The sequence below is a fragment of the Tauraco erythrolophus genome, chromosome 8 (genome assembly GCF_009769465.1).
Source record: "Tauraco erythrolophus isolate bTauEry1 chromosome 8, bTauEry1.pri, whole genome shotgun sequence".
Classification (NCBI taxonomy): domain Eukaryota; kingdom Metazoa; phylum Chordata; class Aves; order Musophagiformes; family Musophagidae; genus Tauraco; species Tauraco erythrolophus.
This window is the reverse complement of record NC_141472.1, coordinates 43,217,520-43,231,703: the sequence shown is the minus strand read 5'-3', so window position 1 is coordinate 43,231,703 and position 14,184 is coordinate 43,217,520. Positions and strand designations below refer to the sequence as shown.

Here is a 14,184-nt window from a genome sequence, read left to right as displayed (position 1 = left end):
ACAAGTCTATGCTAGAGATAGTCAAATTAATTTCTGATTCAAAATAGGAAATATTTCAAAGCCTCTCCCCAAAACAGATATATTAGTAAATCAATTCTAAAAGTTCTAAATAGTTGTCTATTCTGGAAAAAATCGTTCTGTTGAAGAGTCATATTGAAATTCAAGATGTCTGAATACAAAACTAGGAAAGAACATACGCAATGACTATGACAGGTTTTGCTTCTGGGATAAGGAAACATCACTAAGAGACAGAGGATAATAGCTTTTTATGCTCCTGGTTTTTCTATCCAGATGGATATTTAATCTGTTAGTATTAAGACCAACTCAGACTCATCAAGGCTTTTGTAATAAGTTTTTAAAATAAGTTAATCTTTACGTTTTAATCTTAATATTAAAATAATGTGGAATATCAAACTTGTTAGTAAGTATTTGACATTAAATGTTTAGTTAATTGAAATTGTGATATAGTTATGTAAAAAATCAGAGATAGTGATATCTGTAATAAAAATCCTTTTTATGCAAAAATTATTAAAACAGTAGAAAGACCTAAATCATATTTTTCTCTAAACAAAATATTAATGATTACGTTAAACTGGGTGGATTATTTATTTATTTATAATTATACCGTGTGAATATGAATATCTTAATTTATGTTTCAGTACAAGTACAAAGAAGGCTACCGCAAGCAGCTGGGCCACCACATCGGGGCCCGTAACATCGAGGATGATCCAAAGATGATGTGGTCGATGCACGTAGCCAAGATCCAGAGTGACAGAGAGTACAAGAAAGCCTTTGAGAAGACCAAGACCCACTTCAGTAGCCCAGTGGACATGCTGGGAATCGTGTTGGCCAAGAAATGTCAAGAGTTGGTCAGCGATGTAGATTACCGGCACTATCTGCATCAGTGGATCTGCCTGCCGGACCAGAACGATGTTATCCATGCTAAGAAGGCCTATGACCTACAGAGTGATGTGAGTAAATTGTTAAATTTGTGATACATCATTAAACATACTGAGTCTTGTACAATATAGTTTTTAAAAGAAATATAATACGCCTTAGTCGCTTGCATCAGACTTGTTGATAGAGGTGAAATGTTTAATATTTGATCATAAAATTTTTTGTTTGTGTTTCTTAGTCCTTAGGTTGAGGTGTCATTTGTGTGTAACTGGTATTTATGAAGTTCTTCAATAAGTCTGTTCCTTTTGTAATTTAATAATTATTTTACAAAATCTTAAAAAATAACAATTGTTTTCAAAACCATATCCTGCTCCTATGCAGAAATATATACAGTTGTTCGTACAGTCTAGGACATACTTAGTTATAGTTATTTTAATATTTGATCACATTTACACATGTAGAATGAACTTTCAAATTTTTTTCAGGCTGTTTACAAATCAGACCTGGAATGGCTAAGAGGTATTGGATGGGTTCCTATTGGTTCCATGGAAGTCGAGAAAGCTAAGAAAGCTGGAGAAATCCTGAGTGAAAGGAAGTATCGTCAACCAGCAGACCAAATTAAATTTACTAGTGTGACAGATTCTTTGGCTATGGTCTTAGCCAAGCAAAATGCTGAGATAATGAACAAGGTGAGGTTTGTGTGTTTTTTTTTTTTTCTCAAGATCACTGGTATTACTGGCTAATAGAACTTGTTCATGAGGTGCAAAATAGAAAGTAGAAAGGAAGACTAAACAGTTTTGATGTGGACTTAGAGAAGATGAGTGTCAAAATTCAGCCTTTGCACACGAAAGCTCTTATCTCAGAGCTCAGTCTGAACTGAACATTTAGTAAAATTGTCCACAAAAAAAAGTCACCTAAATCACATATTTTTCAAGAGTAATACTAAAAATTTTGGTGAATATCTCTCTTCCTCTCATCCCAGCTGAAATCCTATTTTTAAATGTTTGTTTGTTATGTTTTTTTCTATTTTGTTAATGCTACTTCACTGTACAAAGCTCATCTCAGACAGAACAGGCTATATTTTTTTGCAGTTCTTAGACAATACTGTGTAGTCTGCAGAAGTGATGTCCCAGCAGGGTGTTAGGGTATGTCCAGAGATGGTGGTGCCATGACCATACTATAGGATAGCATGTAGCAGAATATTGAGGCTTTTACTGCAGCTGCTATAGTGACATTTTGTTGGCTGAATGTCATACTGCATGATAGACAAGTTATGAGGAAATAGCTTATGTTCTCTGGAAGTGAAGCTTCTGCAATTTATCTCAGACCTGGAGCATGAAAGTCACAAGGTACCTGCTCCTTCTCTTTACTAAGACACATCAGTCAAACAACTCATACAGGTACAGCAGAATAATGACGATAGTTTTCCTCCTACAGCAGTTTCCCAGCAATCCTAAATCAATCAATTGCAGTGCCAACTTAGCCTGAGGAACAACGAGGAAGGACAAAGTTTCCTTCTTGAGCTGTTCAAGGAGAAGCTTTGCTATGTCAGGGTATTTAAAGCTTGCTTGAACTACCCCTCACAGTTTGTAAAGTACTCTCTTTGGACAGATGTGCTAGTTTGGTTATATATATCTTGTTCTGCTTCGAGATTACTTTTATGTTATGGATGTGTTCTTCTTAACTACTGCTTTAATATTTGCAGTCTTTCCATCATGTCACACATAAATAAACTTGTTAAAGGAATGTGTTTTCCTCTCTCCTAGCGTTTATACACAGAAGCCTGGGATGCAGACAAAACATCAATTCACGTCATGCCTGACACACCGACAATTTTGTTAGCAAAGGCCAATGCAGCTAATGTTAGCCATGTAAGAACTTTTAAATATATATTAAAGTAATGGAAATTCAGAAATTAAATAAGCATTTCTTTAACCATAAAGATCTTCTAAAATGTGCATTCATGAAGATTTTAAGAAAAAAAATTATGAAATGTAGAAATTCCATCTTTCAGAATAATGAGAAGCCATTTTCTCTCTTCTTCTGTGTAGAAACTTTATACACAAGCCTGGGAAGAGGCCAAGAAGAAGGGTTATGACATGAGAGCTGATGCAATTCCGATCCGAAGTGCAAAGGCATCAAGAGATATTGCGAGTGACGTATGTTCTTCCCTTGCATTTATTTTCAGTTAGCTTGAGAAACAAGGATGAAATAATAAGCCATGTACAACATAAAAAAAGTAGTATATCAGATTCTTCTTGAAAGCCTGTTAACAAAGAATTTACTGCAGAAAGAAAATGGGAAGCAGTTTCCAAAAGGAACAATGAAGCATAAATCCTGACATGAATCAGATATTAGAAAATAACAAACTACAATGGAAATAAACAAAAGCTGCGGAGCAAGAATTCGCTAGGCATTTCTAAACTCTAAATGAGTATATTTGGTAACATAAAAAAGTCTATTTGTGATAAGTAGCAATATTAAATTGTGGGAAATACATCCCAGATTCACTATTTCTTTCTGCATTTCCAGTACAAATACAAAGAAACGCACGAGAAGCAGAAAGGCCACTACATTGGGTGCCGGACTGCCCAGGAGGATCCCAAACTGTCGTGGGCGGCACGTGCCATGGCACTGCAGAACGACCGGCTTTACAGGAAGGCGTACCATGATTCCAAGGCCCAGATCCACATCCCAGTGGACGCGATGTCCGTGCAGGCAGCCAAGGAGTGCCAGACACTAGTCAGTGACGTTGACTACCGCCAGTACATTCACCAGTGGACCTGCCTGCCTGACCAGAACGACGTGATCCACGCAAGGAAGGCCTATGACCTGCAGAGTGATGTGAGTGAGAGTAACTGTAGAGAGGCTTTATGGCGGGTGGTGAGGCTCTGTTTATTAGTGACTGGGCAAATATCCTTTCAAATGCACGTTCATAAGCCTGCAGTCAGTTCTGGTATGTTTATTTTACTTCATCCGGATGATCTTTCAGTAGTATTTTCAGCATGGGGGCCAGAAGTATTCCAGGCAGTTCATAAGGAAGGGATTTTTTCTGTTCTGCTGTAGGACGTTTGCTTGCAGTTTGCTAGCAGATTACACCACTAGTTTGCATGTAGCAGGTATCTTTAAAAGTATCTTTGTTGCTGTGCAGAACAGAGGTTTAGCTGTGTGGGGGAAAGACCTGACATGCCACGATCTCATTGACTGCTTGTTGTGTAACCGTTAGAGGAGTTTGGGGAAAGCCTTATATGAAACATCTCTGTACGTAGAGTTGTCTCTGCAATGTCAATAACTCTTGGTTCATTTGTAGAACGTGTACAAGTCAGACCTGGAATGGTTGCGAGGCATCGGCTGGTTGACAGAAGGTTCTGTGGATGTGGTCAAAGCAAAGAAGGCCCAGGAGCTCCTGAACGAGAGGCTGTACCGCACGCGGCCGGAGGAGATGAAATTCACCAGCATCACTGACTCGCCAGACGTCGTCCAGGCCAAGATCAATGCTTTGCAGATCAGTGACGTAAGTTTGCCTTTTACTCACCTTTTACTTATGTGAGGACATTTCTTTTCTTTTCTTTGTGGTAGAGATTAGAATTTCTACCTTGGGAATGCCTAATTGGAAACTGATTCAGATCAGAATTACCAGAGAATCCCTGTTGGTGTTTTTTTTCCAGTGTTCAGACTATAGTGAAATGTCATTCTGCTTCCTGTCTCCTTAGCACCTGTATCGTGAAGCCTGGGACAGAGATAAGACGCAGATTTCCATACCTTCCGATACTCCTGTAATGGTGCAGTCCAAAGTCAATGCTCTCAACATCAGCAATGTAAGAGAATAAAATTGTTATGCATGTGAAGCTTTATGAAATTAAGAGTGGCAATTGTTCTCCCGGGTTTTGTCCTATGTCTTTTAGATTTTACTGTAAGCTGTGGTGTACTAATGCCATCTTCTCATGTGCTTGTATTCTAAACCGTAGTTTGCATCTAGGGGCTCTTCAGGCAGAGTAAGTTGTTGATGCACCAGTGAGCGCTGGTTTTGAACTAGATATTCATTAAGCAAAGAGGCCCAAGCTGTTGATCTGCTGTCCATGCCATTGTATTCTTTCTCAATCCATCTGGATATGAAATCGATGGAACTGGTTCCACAGGGCACACCGGCACTGATGACTTTCCTCCTAAACTGCGCCAGTTCCTGAGGGAGCGACTCATGGGGTTGCCTGCCTTGCTTGATACGTTGTGTGTTCGTGAGCAAACTCCAAATTTCAGTGTGCATTCCACACAACTCCTCCTCCCTTTGACAAAAACTGGCAAATACTTTCCATGGAGTTTTTGTTGGAGTCTCAACTCATCAACCCTGACCTGGTTTGCAGATTTGTGTTGTTTCACTCACTGGTTTTATGGGCCTAACACACTGGAGAGTCTGTAAAGCTGGAAACATTTCTCATTTTGCATTTTCAGCAGGACTTGTCTGGGGATTTGCCTGGAAACTGTTTACTCCCAGCCTTTCTTGAAGTTGATAGTATGTTTAATATTTTTCAAAACTACCTGATGTGATCAAATTAGGTGTGAAATATTTCAAATGTTATTGCAACAGACATTTCACCTCCCCTGTTTTTGTCTTGCTCATGCTTTGATTACTGGTTTTTTTTTCTGAGTTCCTGATAGTCTGACCTGCAATAGAATTCAGATTAAGAATTTCCACAGTCATCATAATGAATTAAAAGCCCATAATTTACCCATTTATATTAATGATAAAGTTGCCAACTGGGCTGACCAAGCTGCTGTGAACCAAGATGCCACTAAAGAGCTCTCACGTTCTTGGACTTGATGTCCTGGACAGGTTGGGTGTCTGTAGACACATGAAGGCACTTTTGGTTCTGTGCAGTCTCACAAATGGATTGAATTTCTCTGCCTACACTCTCTTTCTTGATAGGACTAAAAATGGCTGGTAAAGAAAGAAGCCTCTAGCAGCTGTCAGGAGGCTTCGTAACTTAAGCAGAGTGTGGGTATGTGTTGTCAGTAGAACAGTTATTTTGTCCCCAGTAGCCATGACCCTGCAAGCAGGTGTGTGTGAGCAGAACCTCTGACTGCTGAAGGGTCATGCAGAATTCAGTGGTGGTTGTGGAGGTGTACACTGTCAGCTGGACTGCCTCTTTGGACTCTATGTTGTGAGCTCATGCATGTGGCCAGCAGTAGTCTGTTAGAGGGGACCTTGTGATGTGTTTTCAGGAATATTTCAGCTGGCTCTTTGCGTTTTGGATTTTGCATCTGCTTTGACTTTTAAGGATTGAGTTTTCTGTTGAGACACTTGCCAGGATCGTTATTGTAGCCCTGCCAGTTACAGCGGGCAAACAGAGAACCCAAGCTGTTAATTCCAAGGGAAGAGATTTTAAGAAAATTGCATTGGTATCAGAAAGTCTTGACTGCGTGTAACCATGGTGATTAATTTTCTTTGCAGAAACATTACCAGAAGGCCTGGGACGAGGCCAAGGCGAAAAGCTATGACCTAAGAGCTGATGCCATTCCCATCAAACACGCCAAGGCTTCCAGAGACATTGCTAGTGAGGTACAGTCTGCTCTTCATGTGGTTGCCCTGTCTGTCTCTCCCCGTGTCCAGCTCAGGAGAACTGAGAGAAGTTCAGTTCGAAGTTTGACAGCCTGGGAAGCTGGAAGCGCTTTGTTTGTTAGTTGTGTTCAGGTGAGCCACGTGTGGCTGCTGACCTTCTTTCTGCATTTCCAGTACAAGTACAAAGAAACGCACGAGAAGCAGAAAGGCCACTACATTGGGTGCCGGACTGCCCAGGAGGATCCCAAACTGTCGTGGGCGGCACGTGCCATGGCGCTGCAGAACGACCGGCTTTACAGGAAGGCGTACCATGATTCCAAGGCCCAGATCCACATCCCAGTGGACGCGATGTCCGTGCAGGCAGCCAAGGAGTGCCAGACATTGGTCAGTGACGTTGACTACCGCCAGTACATTCACCAGTGGACCTGCCTGCCTGACCAGAACGACGTGATCCACGCAAGGAAGGCCTATGACCTGCAGAGTGATGTGAGTGAGAGTAGCTGTAGAGAAGCTTTATGGCGGGTGTTTGAGGCTCTGTTTATTAGTGACTGGGCAAATATCCTTTCAAATGCACGTTCATAAGCCTGCAGTCAGTTCTGGTATGTTTATTTTACTTCATCCGGATCATCCTTTCCAGATCAGTAGTATGTTCAGCTTAGGACCCAGAAGTATTCTGGGCAGTTCACATGGAAGGGAAACATAAGGACTGTTTCTGATGGTTTTTTGGTCTGCTGCAGAATGTTTGCTTGCAGATTACACCACTGGCTTGTATGTAGCAAGTATCTTTAAAATACCAGTAATTTTCTTGCTGTGCAGAAGAGGGATTTAGCTGAGGAAGGACTTGGCACGCAACAGTCATATTGACTGCTTGCTGTGTAAGAGAAGGAGTTAGGTAAAAGCCTTGTATGAAAGCTCTCTGTACGTAGAGTTGTCTCTACAATGTCAATAACTCTTGGTTCATTTGTAGAATGTGTACAAGTCAGACCTGGAATGGTTGCGAGGCATCGGCTGGTTGACAGAAGGTTCTGTGGATGTGGTCAAAGCAAAGAAGGCCCAGGAGCTCCTGAACGAGAGGCTGTACCGCACGCGGCCGGAGGAGATGAAATTCACCAGCATCACTGACTCGCCAGACGTCGTCCAGGCCAAGATCAATGCTTTGCAGATCAGTGACGTAAGTTTGCCTTTTACTCACCTTTTACTTATGTGAGGACATTTCTTTTCTTTTCTTTGTGGTAGAGATTAGAATTTCTACCTTGGGAATGCCTAATTGGAAACTGATTCAGATCAGAATTACCAGAGAATCCCTGTTGGTGTTTTTTTTCCAGTGTTCAGACTATAGTGAAATGTCCTTCTGCTTCCTGTCTCCTTAGCACCTGTATCGTGAAGCCTGGGACAGAGATAAGACGCAGATTTCCATACCTTCCGATACTCCTGTAATGGTGCAGTCCAAAGTCAATGCTCTCAACATCAGCAATGTAAGAGAATAAAATTGTTATGCATGTGAAGCTTTATGAAATTAAGAGCATGACAATTGGTCTTCCAGAGTAAGTTTTAAGAGAAGGCATTGATATCAGAAAGTCTTGACTGCATGTAATCAGGGTTATTAATTTTCTTTGCAGAAACATTACCAGAAGGCTTGGGATGAGGCCAAGGCGAAAAGCTATGACCTAAGAGCTGATGCCATTCCCATCAAACACGCCAAGGCTTCCAGAGACATTGCTAGTGAGGTACAGTCTGCTCTTCATGTGGTTGCCCTGTCTGTCGCTCCCCGTGTCCAGCTCAGGAGAACTGAGAGAAGTTCAGTTCAAAGTTTGACAACCTGGGAAGCTGGAAGCACTTTGTTTGTTAGTTGTGTTCAGGTGAGCCATGTGTGGCTGCTGACCTTCTTTCTGCATTTCCAGTACAAGTACAAAGAAACGCACGAGAAGCAGAAAGGCCACTACATTGGGTGCCGGACTGCCCAGGAGGATCCCAAACTGTCGTGGGCGGCACGTGCCATGGCGCTGCAGAACGACCGGCTTTACAGGAAGGCGTACCATGATTCCAAGGCCCAGATCCACATCCCAGTGGACGCGATGTCCGTGCAGGCAGCCAAGGAGTGCCAGACACTAGTCAGTGACGTTGACTACCGCCAGTACATTCACCAGTGGACCTGCCTGCCTGACCAGAACGACGTGATCCACGCAAGGAAGGCCTATGACCTGCAGAGTGATGTGCGTATGTGTAGAGATGTGGTACTGACTACTGTTGCTGTTTCACATATTATGGCCTCATTATGATGGTTTGATATTATACTGTCATAAAGGGTTTATCTTGAGACTATTTTCTTTAGTTTTTCATGTTACTGCTATTATCTACTCTTTTTATTTTGTAATAAGTATTGGTTTTACCTCTAAATTTTAGAAAAACTTTAGTTGGTTTTTGCTATGTTAGATATGCTTTTGGCGTATTGCGTTTTGGAGAGATTAAGGATTTGTCTGTCTTACTTTGTTGGGACTTATGAAATAACATCTGTTTGCTACTTTGGAATTAGGTGGCTTTTATTACTCCTCTTTACCTGAGTCAGCTTGGAAATTTATTTAATTGCAAGAAAACTATGCAATATAGCATGTACGTTGTTTTAGTGGCTGATTTCAAAGAAGGAGGAGTAAGTGTAACTGATTTCCTGACTTGGTTTTGCTACTTATCAGTCAACATCAGTCAGTCTTCCTCTGTTTCATTAATGAGCTTCAGAGGTGAGATTCATGTTCCTTGCTGAAGGATTTGCCTGATTAAAACTTAAACAATGTTGTCTGAAACCACTTCAGGAGTTATGCCAGGTAGCTCTACTCCCCATTACCTCTATAACATTTTTTTCTCCCTCCTTTTTTTGTCAAGTTTCCTGGTGGGCAGCTTGATTTTTTTTTTTTTTCACTTGTAAATTGTTGGAGTGAGTAGAGGGATAAATATTCCAGAGGGGAGAGGAAGACTCTTGTAAAATCTTAATACACATCATCATTAATGGCAGTTCTGTTCGGTCGTTTCCCCTCTATTTAACTGCATAATGTTTAGAAAGTAGTTTGTTTAAGAAACAAACTACTTAAAACCTGGTTCCCAGATTGCATTTTCCTTATGACATTGAACTTGGCTTGTGTATAAAAAGGATAAATCTAACTGTAGCTGATTTGACAGTTTCTAAAACCCATCCCACTTTGTATAGTTTAAAATAATCAAGACAATCATTTTAAACACCATGTTTTCCTTTTCTGACCGTGTCTGATGTAGGCTGTCTATAAGGCAGACCTGGAATGGCTCCGTGGAATTGGGTGGTTGCCTAATGACTCTCCGGATGTTAAGAGAGTGAAGCATGCCCAGGATCTCCTGAGTGATAATGTGTATCGTACACCTATTGAAAGCCTGAAGTACACCAGTATTGTTGATTCTCCAGATGTTCTCCTGGCAAAAGTGAACGCCGAACAAGTCAGCATTGTACGTTACAATGTTCTTAAATTTGTTTCAAGACTATAAACAGTTAAAGACAATTCCCCCTGCTAAAATATAAAAGTAATCAGTGGTATTTTAAGTCAAGTTTAATGCTTTTCCAGACGTTTTAATTTTTAGAGATGGTAATTCAGGAGATATCTATGGGATTTTACGTTATCGACAAGTGAAATTTCATAATTACAATGTCATAAAACGAACTATTTTAACAGCCAAAATACAAAGAAGCCTGGGAAAAGGACAAGACTATGATCCATGTTATGCCAGACACACCTGAAATCAACCTTGCCAAGGCTAATGCTGCCAATTATAGCCAGGTATGCTTATTGTTCTATTTTCTACATTTCTATAAAATAGTATGTGTATCCTGTGACTTGCAACATTCTAAGATGTTACTGACAAAGTTGAAGATTAAGTCACGCGAATCTTGCTGAAGTGTGTCCTCATACAGGGCTTGCACCATTCCCTACCCTCTGCTGAGTATTCTTAAAGTATTTAGACATTTTAAAATCAATGCTTGCAGACAGCTGTTTAAAAGTTATTGAGATCATGCACCATTGAGACAAAGTTTTGTTGCAATGGACGAGAGCCCAAGGTATGTAAGTATTTTCTAACCTTCTACAAACACCCTTCTGTGCAGTACAGGTTGCAAACCTGGTGTTGCAGGTACTGCACACGTTTGAAAGGCAGTAAGATTTGCAGCAGTATTTCTGGCTAGGAGGAGGAGTAACACACAAAAAATTCTCATGGCATTTCAGTAAACAAATGGCAGCAAACTATATGTTTCTTTAACGGCAAATGCCAGAGTATTTAGCATATGTGTGACGTTTTGCTGTCTTTTCAGAAACTGTATAAAGAAGCTTGGGATGAGTTGAAGATGAGTTATGATTTGAGAGCAGATGCAATCCCCATCAAGGCAGCCAAAGCTTCTAGAGAAATTGCTAGTGATGTAAGTGCCAAAAGAGACACCTAGCTCTTCACATGCTTTAAGAGCTATTTCATGATAACTGTTGGTAATGGTGATCTTTGCTCTTTACCCAGTATAAATACAAACTGGACCATGAGAAGCAGAAAGGACATTACGTTGGAGTTCCAAATGCAAAAGCAGATACAAAAATGAAGTTTGCCCTCGGCATAGGCAAAGTTCAGAGTGAACTAGAATACAAGAAACACTTTGCCAAATGGAAGACACAATGCCACCTCCCAGTGGACATGCTATCTATCCTATCAGCTAAGCATGGTCAGTCTTTGGTCAGTGATGTTGACTACCGTCACTACTTGCATCAGTGGATCTGTCTTCCAGATCAGAATGATGTCATACAGGCTAGGAAAGCCTACGATCTACAGAGTGATGTAAGTTTAACATGAAAACTCAGCTTAACTTATTACTCTATTATCATAGACTCATAGAATCATCATCTGGTTGGAAGAGACCTTCAAGATCATTGAGTCCAACCATTCACCCTGCACTGTCAGGGTCCCTAAACCATGTTCCTCAACACCAAATCCACACGGTTTTTAAACACCTCCAGGGATGGAGACTCCACCACCTCCCTGGGCAGCCTGTTCCAATACTTCATAACCCTCTATTGTCTCTTTATAGTCTGCTTCAGCTCTAAGTAGTGGGAATCTTTTGCTGGATTCAGTGAATTGGCTTTGCCGTTTATTGGGAATGCACTTACATATTGCCAAGTTTGATGTGTGATAAATTGAGATATAGTGCTGGTATTGGAATTACTGCTCTCCTTTTAACCAGTGGAACCAAGTGGCGTTATATATGAATCTTGCTGGATTGTACAGGGAACAATGGACCCTATTTTATTTTCCCAGGCTATCTACAAATCTGATTTAGAATGGCTACGGGGTATTGGATGGTTGCCGAATGATTCAGTTGGAATCAAGCATGTCAAATATGCTGGAGATCTCTTGAATGAGGTAACAAAATGGTTTTCAGTACTAGAATTTTCTTAAGGGTATTTGTGATTTAAAGTATTTTTAATGGTTAAATACATCAATATTTTTTTTTTTTTAATAGAAAATACAGCTGGAGTATTTCCAAAGCATTCATTGTGTATGGAGAGTTTTTCTTTCCACGTAAACTTTCTGGTCTTGTATATGTATTCAGAACTGCTGTGTTAGCTAGAAAATATTCCAATATAATCTGACTGTTCATCTTTTCTCTTGTGCAGAGAAAGTACCGTACAAAAGCCGAAACTCTTCCATTTACTCCAGTGGCGGACAGAGTTGATTACATCACAGCGAAGAACAGTGGTGAAATTCTTAGTGATGTAAGTTTGCTAGCATGTTTCTGGGCTGTTAACTCGGTCTGTGTATTTACTTGGTGGGATTTTATCTTTAAAAGGATATTTATTTTATCTTTTAACAAAAATGCAAAAGAATTCTTCCTCAGTCCCTGGGAATTCTGTGAATGTGTGACATAAAGATGAACAGGACTTCAGCAGCTCATCTCCATGGCTTATGAGGGAAGAAGCTCCTCAAGCAGAAGAACATCTTTCCTAGACACATGAGAAGCCAGTGCTGGTTCTGCAGCTGGTCCCTTCTTTCAGTCTTGGCTGATATCCTTGGTGATCCTTGACAACAGAAGCATAAATAGCCACTTGCAGTCTGGCAACCACGATGTTTATTCTTTCTCCCTTGTGCCAGTATGAATTTACATTTTTTAGTTAACTACTGCGTAACGATAGACAGGAACAAAACTGGTGTGCTGTCAGCTTGCCATTCTTTCCGTGTTTTTTGAAGGCTAGGCTGTCAAAAGCTGGTCTGTGAACATGAAATGACAAGACCTCCTCTCACCTCTTGAGTTTGTGTTTCTTTTTTGATGTGTGCCTCTGTTAGAGAACAAGCCGAGCTAAACCCTTATGTTAACTCACACACTGGTAAAAGGATGGCAACAACAATGATACGGTTGAACTGAATGGCATACTGCCATGCAAACACATTCCCATGTTTGGGCATGTCCTGTGCTTGGGAACACGACTCAGTGTAGGTATCTGTGGTTGGGAGTCACTAGAAGGCTGCGTTCACATAGAGGTCGTGCTGAGTAGAGAGATGTGCTCTTGAAAAGCCTAAAACCTGTTGGCCTGGTTCAGACACTTCCTGCTTGGCTGTTGGCTGTACGTCCCTGTAGAGCAAACAAGAGCATAACTGTGACTTCTGAAGATTCTTCCCTGTCCATCCAGCTGCCTTGGGACCATTTTTGCTCCGAGAAATTTTGTAATTTCTTGTCTTGTAAAATTTCCTGTTTAAAAATTTCCCCATTTGGATGTATATTTAATGTGTCATGTCTAATAGCCTTGCAAATTCAGGGTTTTATACATGATTTCATTCATAAAATATGGGGTTTGGTGTTACGTTTTCTCAGTTTTCTGATGGTGCTGCAAGGCAGTAATTTCTTTCTCTGTTCTAGAATAAATACCACAAAGCATGGAATGAGATCAAGTCAAATTATACTCTAACAGATACACCCCAGCTAGATATGGCCCGAGAGGCAGCCAGAATTCTCAATCAGGTACGTGATGTCTCCTTGACAGTTTCTACTCACATTCATAACTCTTTTGAGGAATTTAGAAAAACTTGCCTTATTAAGAACATCCTAAAGGAAGGGTTCATTATCCTTATGCTTTGATATAGGTTACATATATATGGTAGCAATTATCACTATAGTAGTGTTGAATTCCTCCTCACTTTTATTTTCCACAGAATTTATACAAGGAAAGTTGGGAGAAAGAAAAAGCCACTGGTTACCTCTTACCTCCTGACACTGTGCAGATCTGTCACGCCAAACACTCAAATGATGTCCAAAGTGAGGTAATAATTTTTCTCATTAGGGGAGCAAGTGCTTGGAAGCCTGGAAATGTTAAAGGCCTTGCAAATTCAACAACTGACATAAAAAGCTTTCTGTTAGGGAAACACCCAGTAGACCTTTTATGACCCATGAAGTCTACTGTCCTCCAAACAGCTCAGCCATGTTTGTTACTATGGGCTTTACAGAAATCAGTGCTGAAAGGTCAGATTCTTCTTTCCACCTTCCACTTTCTTCAGAAACTGTCTTTTCAGAATCAGCTGAGGTGGACTTCCATATTTTATAACTGTTAGATAATTGAAGTGATATTATATGATTATAATATATAGCTCTGATTTCACTTTTTGGCATATTATGCCTTCATGGAGGCTTCCTCCTTGAAGAACTGTAAGATGGTATGCACACTGCATTTTAAACTTTTTCATAA

The 14,184-nt window shown here is 40.5% G+C and overlaps 1 protein-coding gene across 1 annotated transcript in view; it reads left to right on the top strand.

The window, feature by feature from the left end:
• Window positions 1-14,184, top strand: part of NEB (nebulin) — a 125,373-nt gene that overhangs the window by 55,652 nt on the left and 55,537 nt on the right. Inside the window, 21 exon segments of the mRNA XM_086615581.1 lie at window positions 660-971; window positions 1,383-1,586; window positions 2,664-2,768; window positions 2,949-3,056; window positions 3,430-3,741; window positions 4,208-4,411; window positions 4,611-4,715; window positions 6,347-6,454; window positions 6,629-6,940; window positions 7,422-7,625; window positions 7,825-7,929; window positions 8,074-8,181; window positions 8,356-8,667; window positions 9,719-9,922; window positions 10,147-10,251; window positions 10,779-10,883; window positions 10,976-11,287; window positions 11,765-11,869; window positions 12,124-12,222; window positions 13,362-13,463; window positions 13,655-13,762. Coding sequence (XP_086471707.1) covers window positions 660-971; window positions 1,383-1,586; window positions 2,664-2,768; window positions 2,949-3,056; window positions 3,430-3,741; window positions 4,208-4,411; window positions 4,611-4,715; window positions 6,347-6,454; window positions 6,629-6,940; window positions 7,422-7,625; window positions 7,825-7,929; window positions 8,074-8,181; window positions 8,356-8,667; window positions 9,719-9,922; window positions 10,147-10,251; window positions 10,779-10,883; window positions 10,976-11,287; window positions 11,765-11,869; window positions 12,124-12,222; window positions 13,362-13,463; window positions 13,655-13,762 — 3,639 coding nt within the window.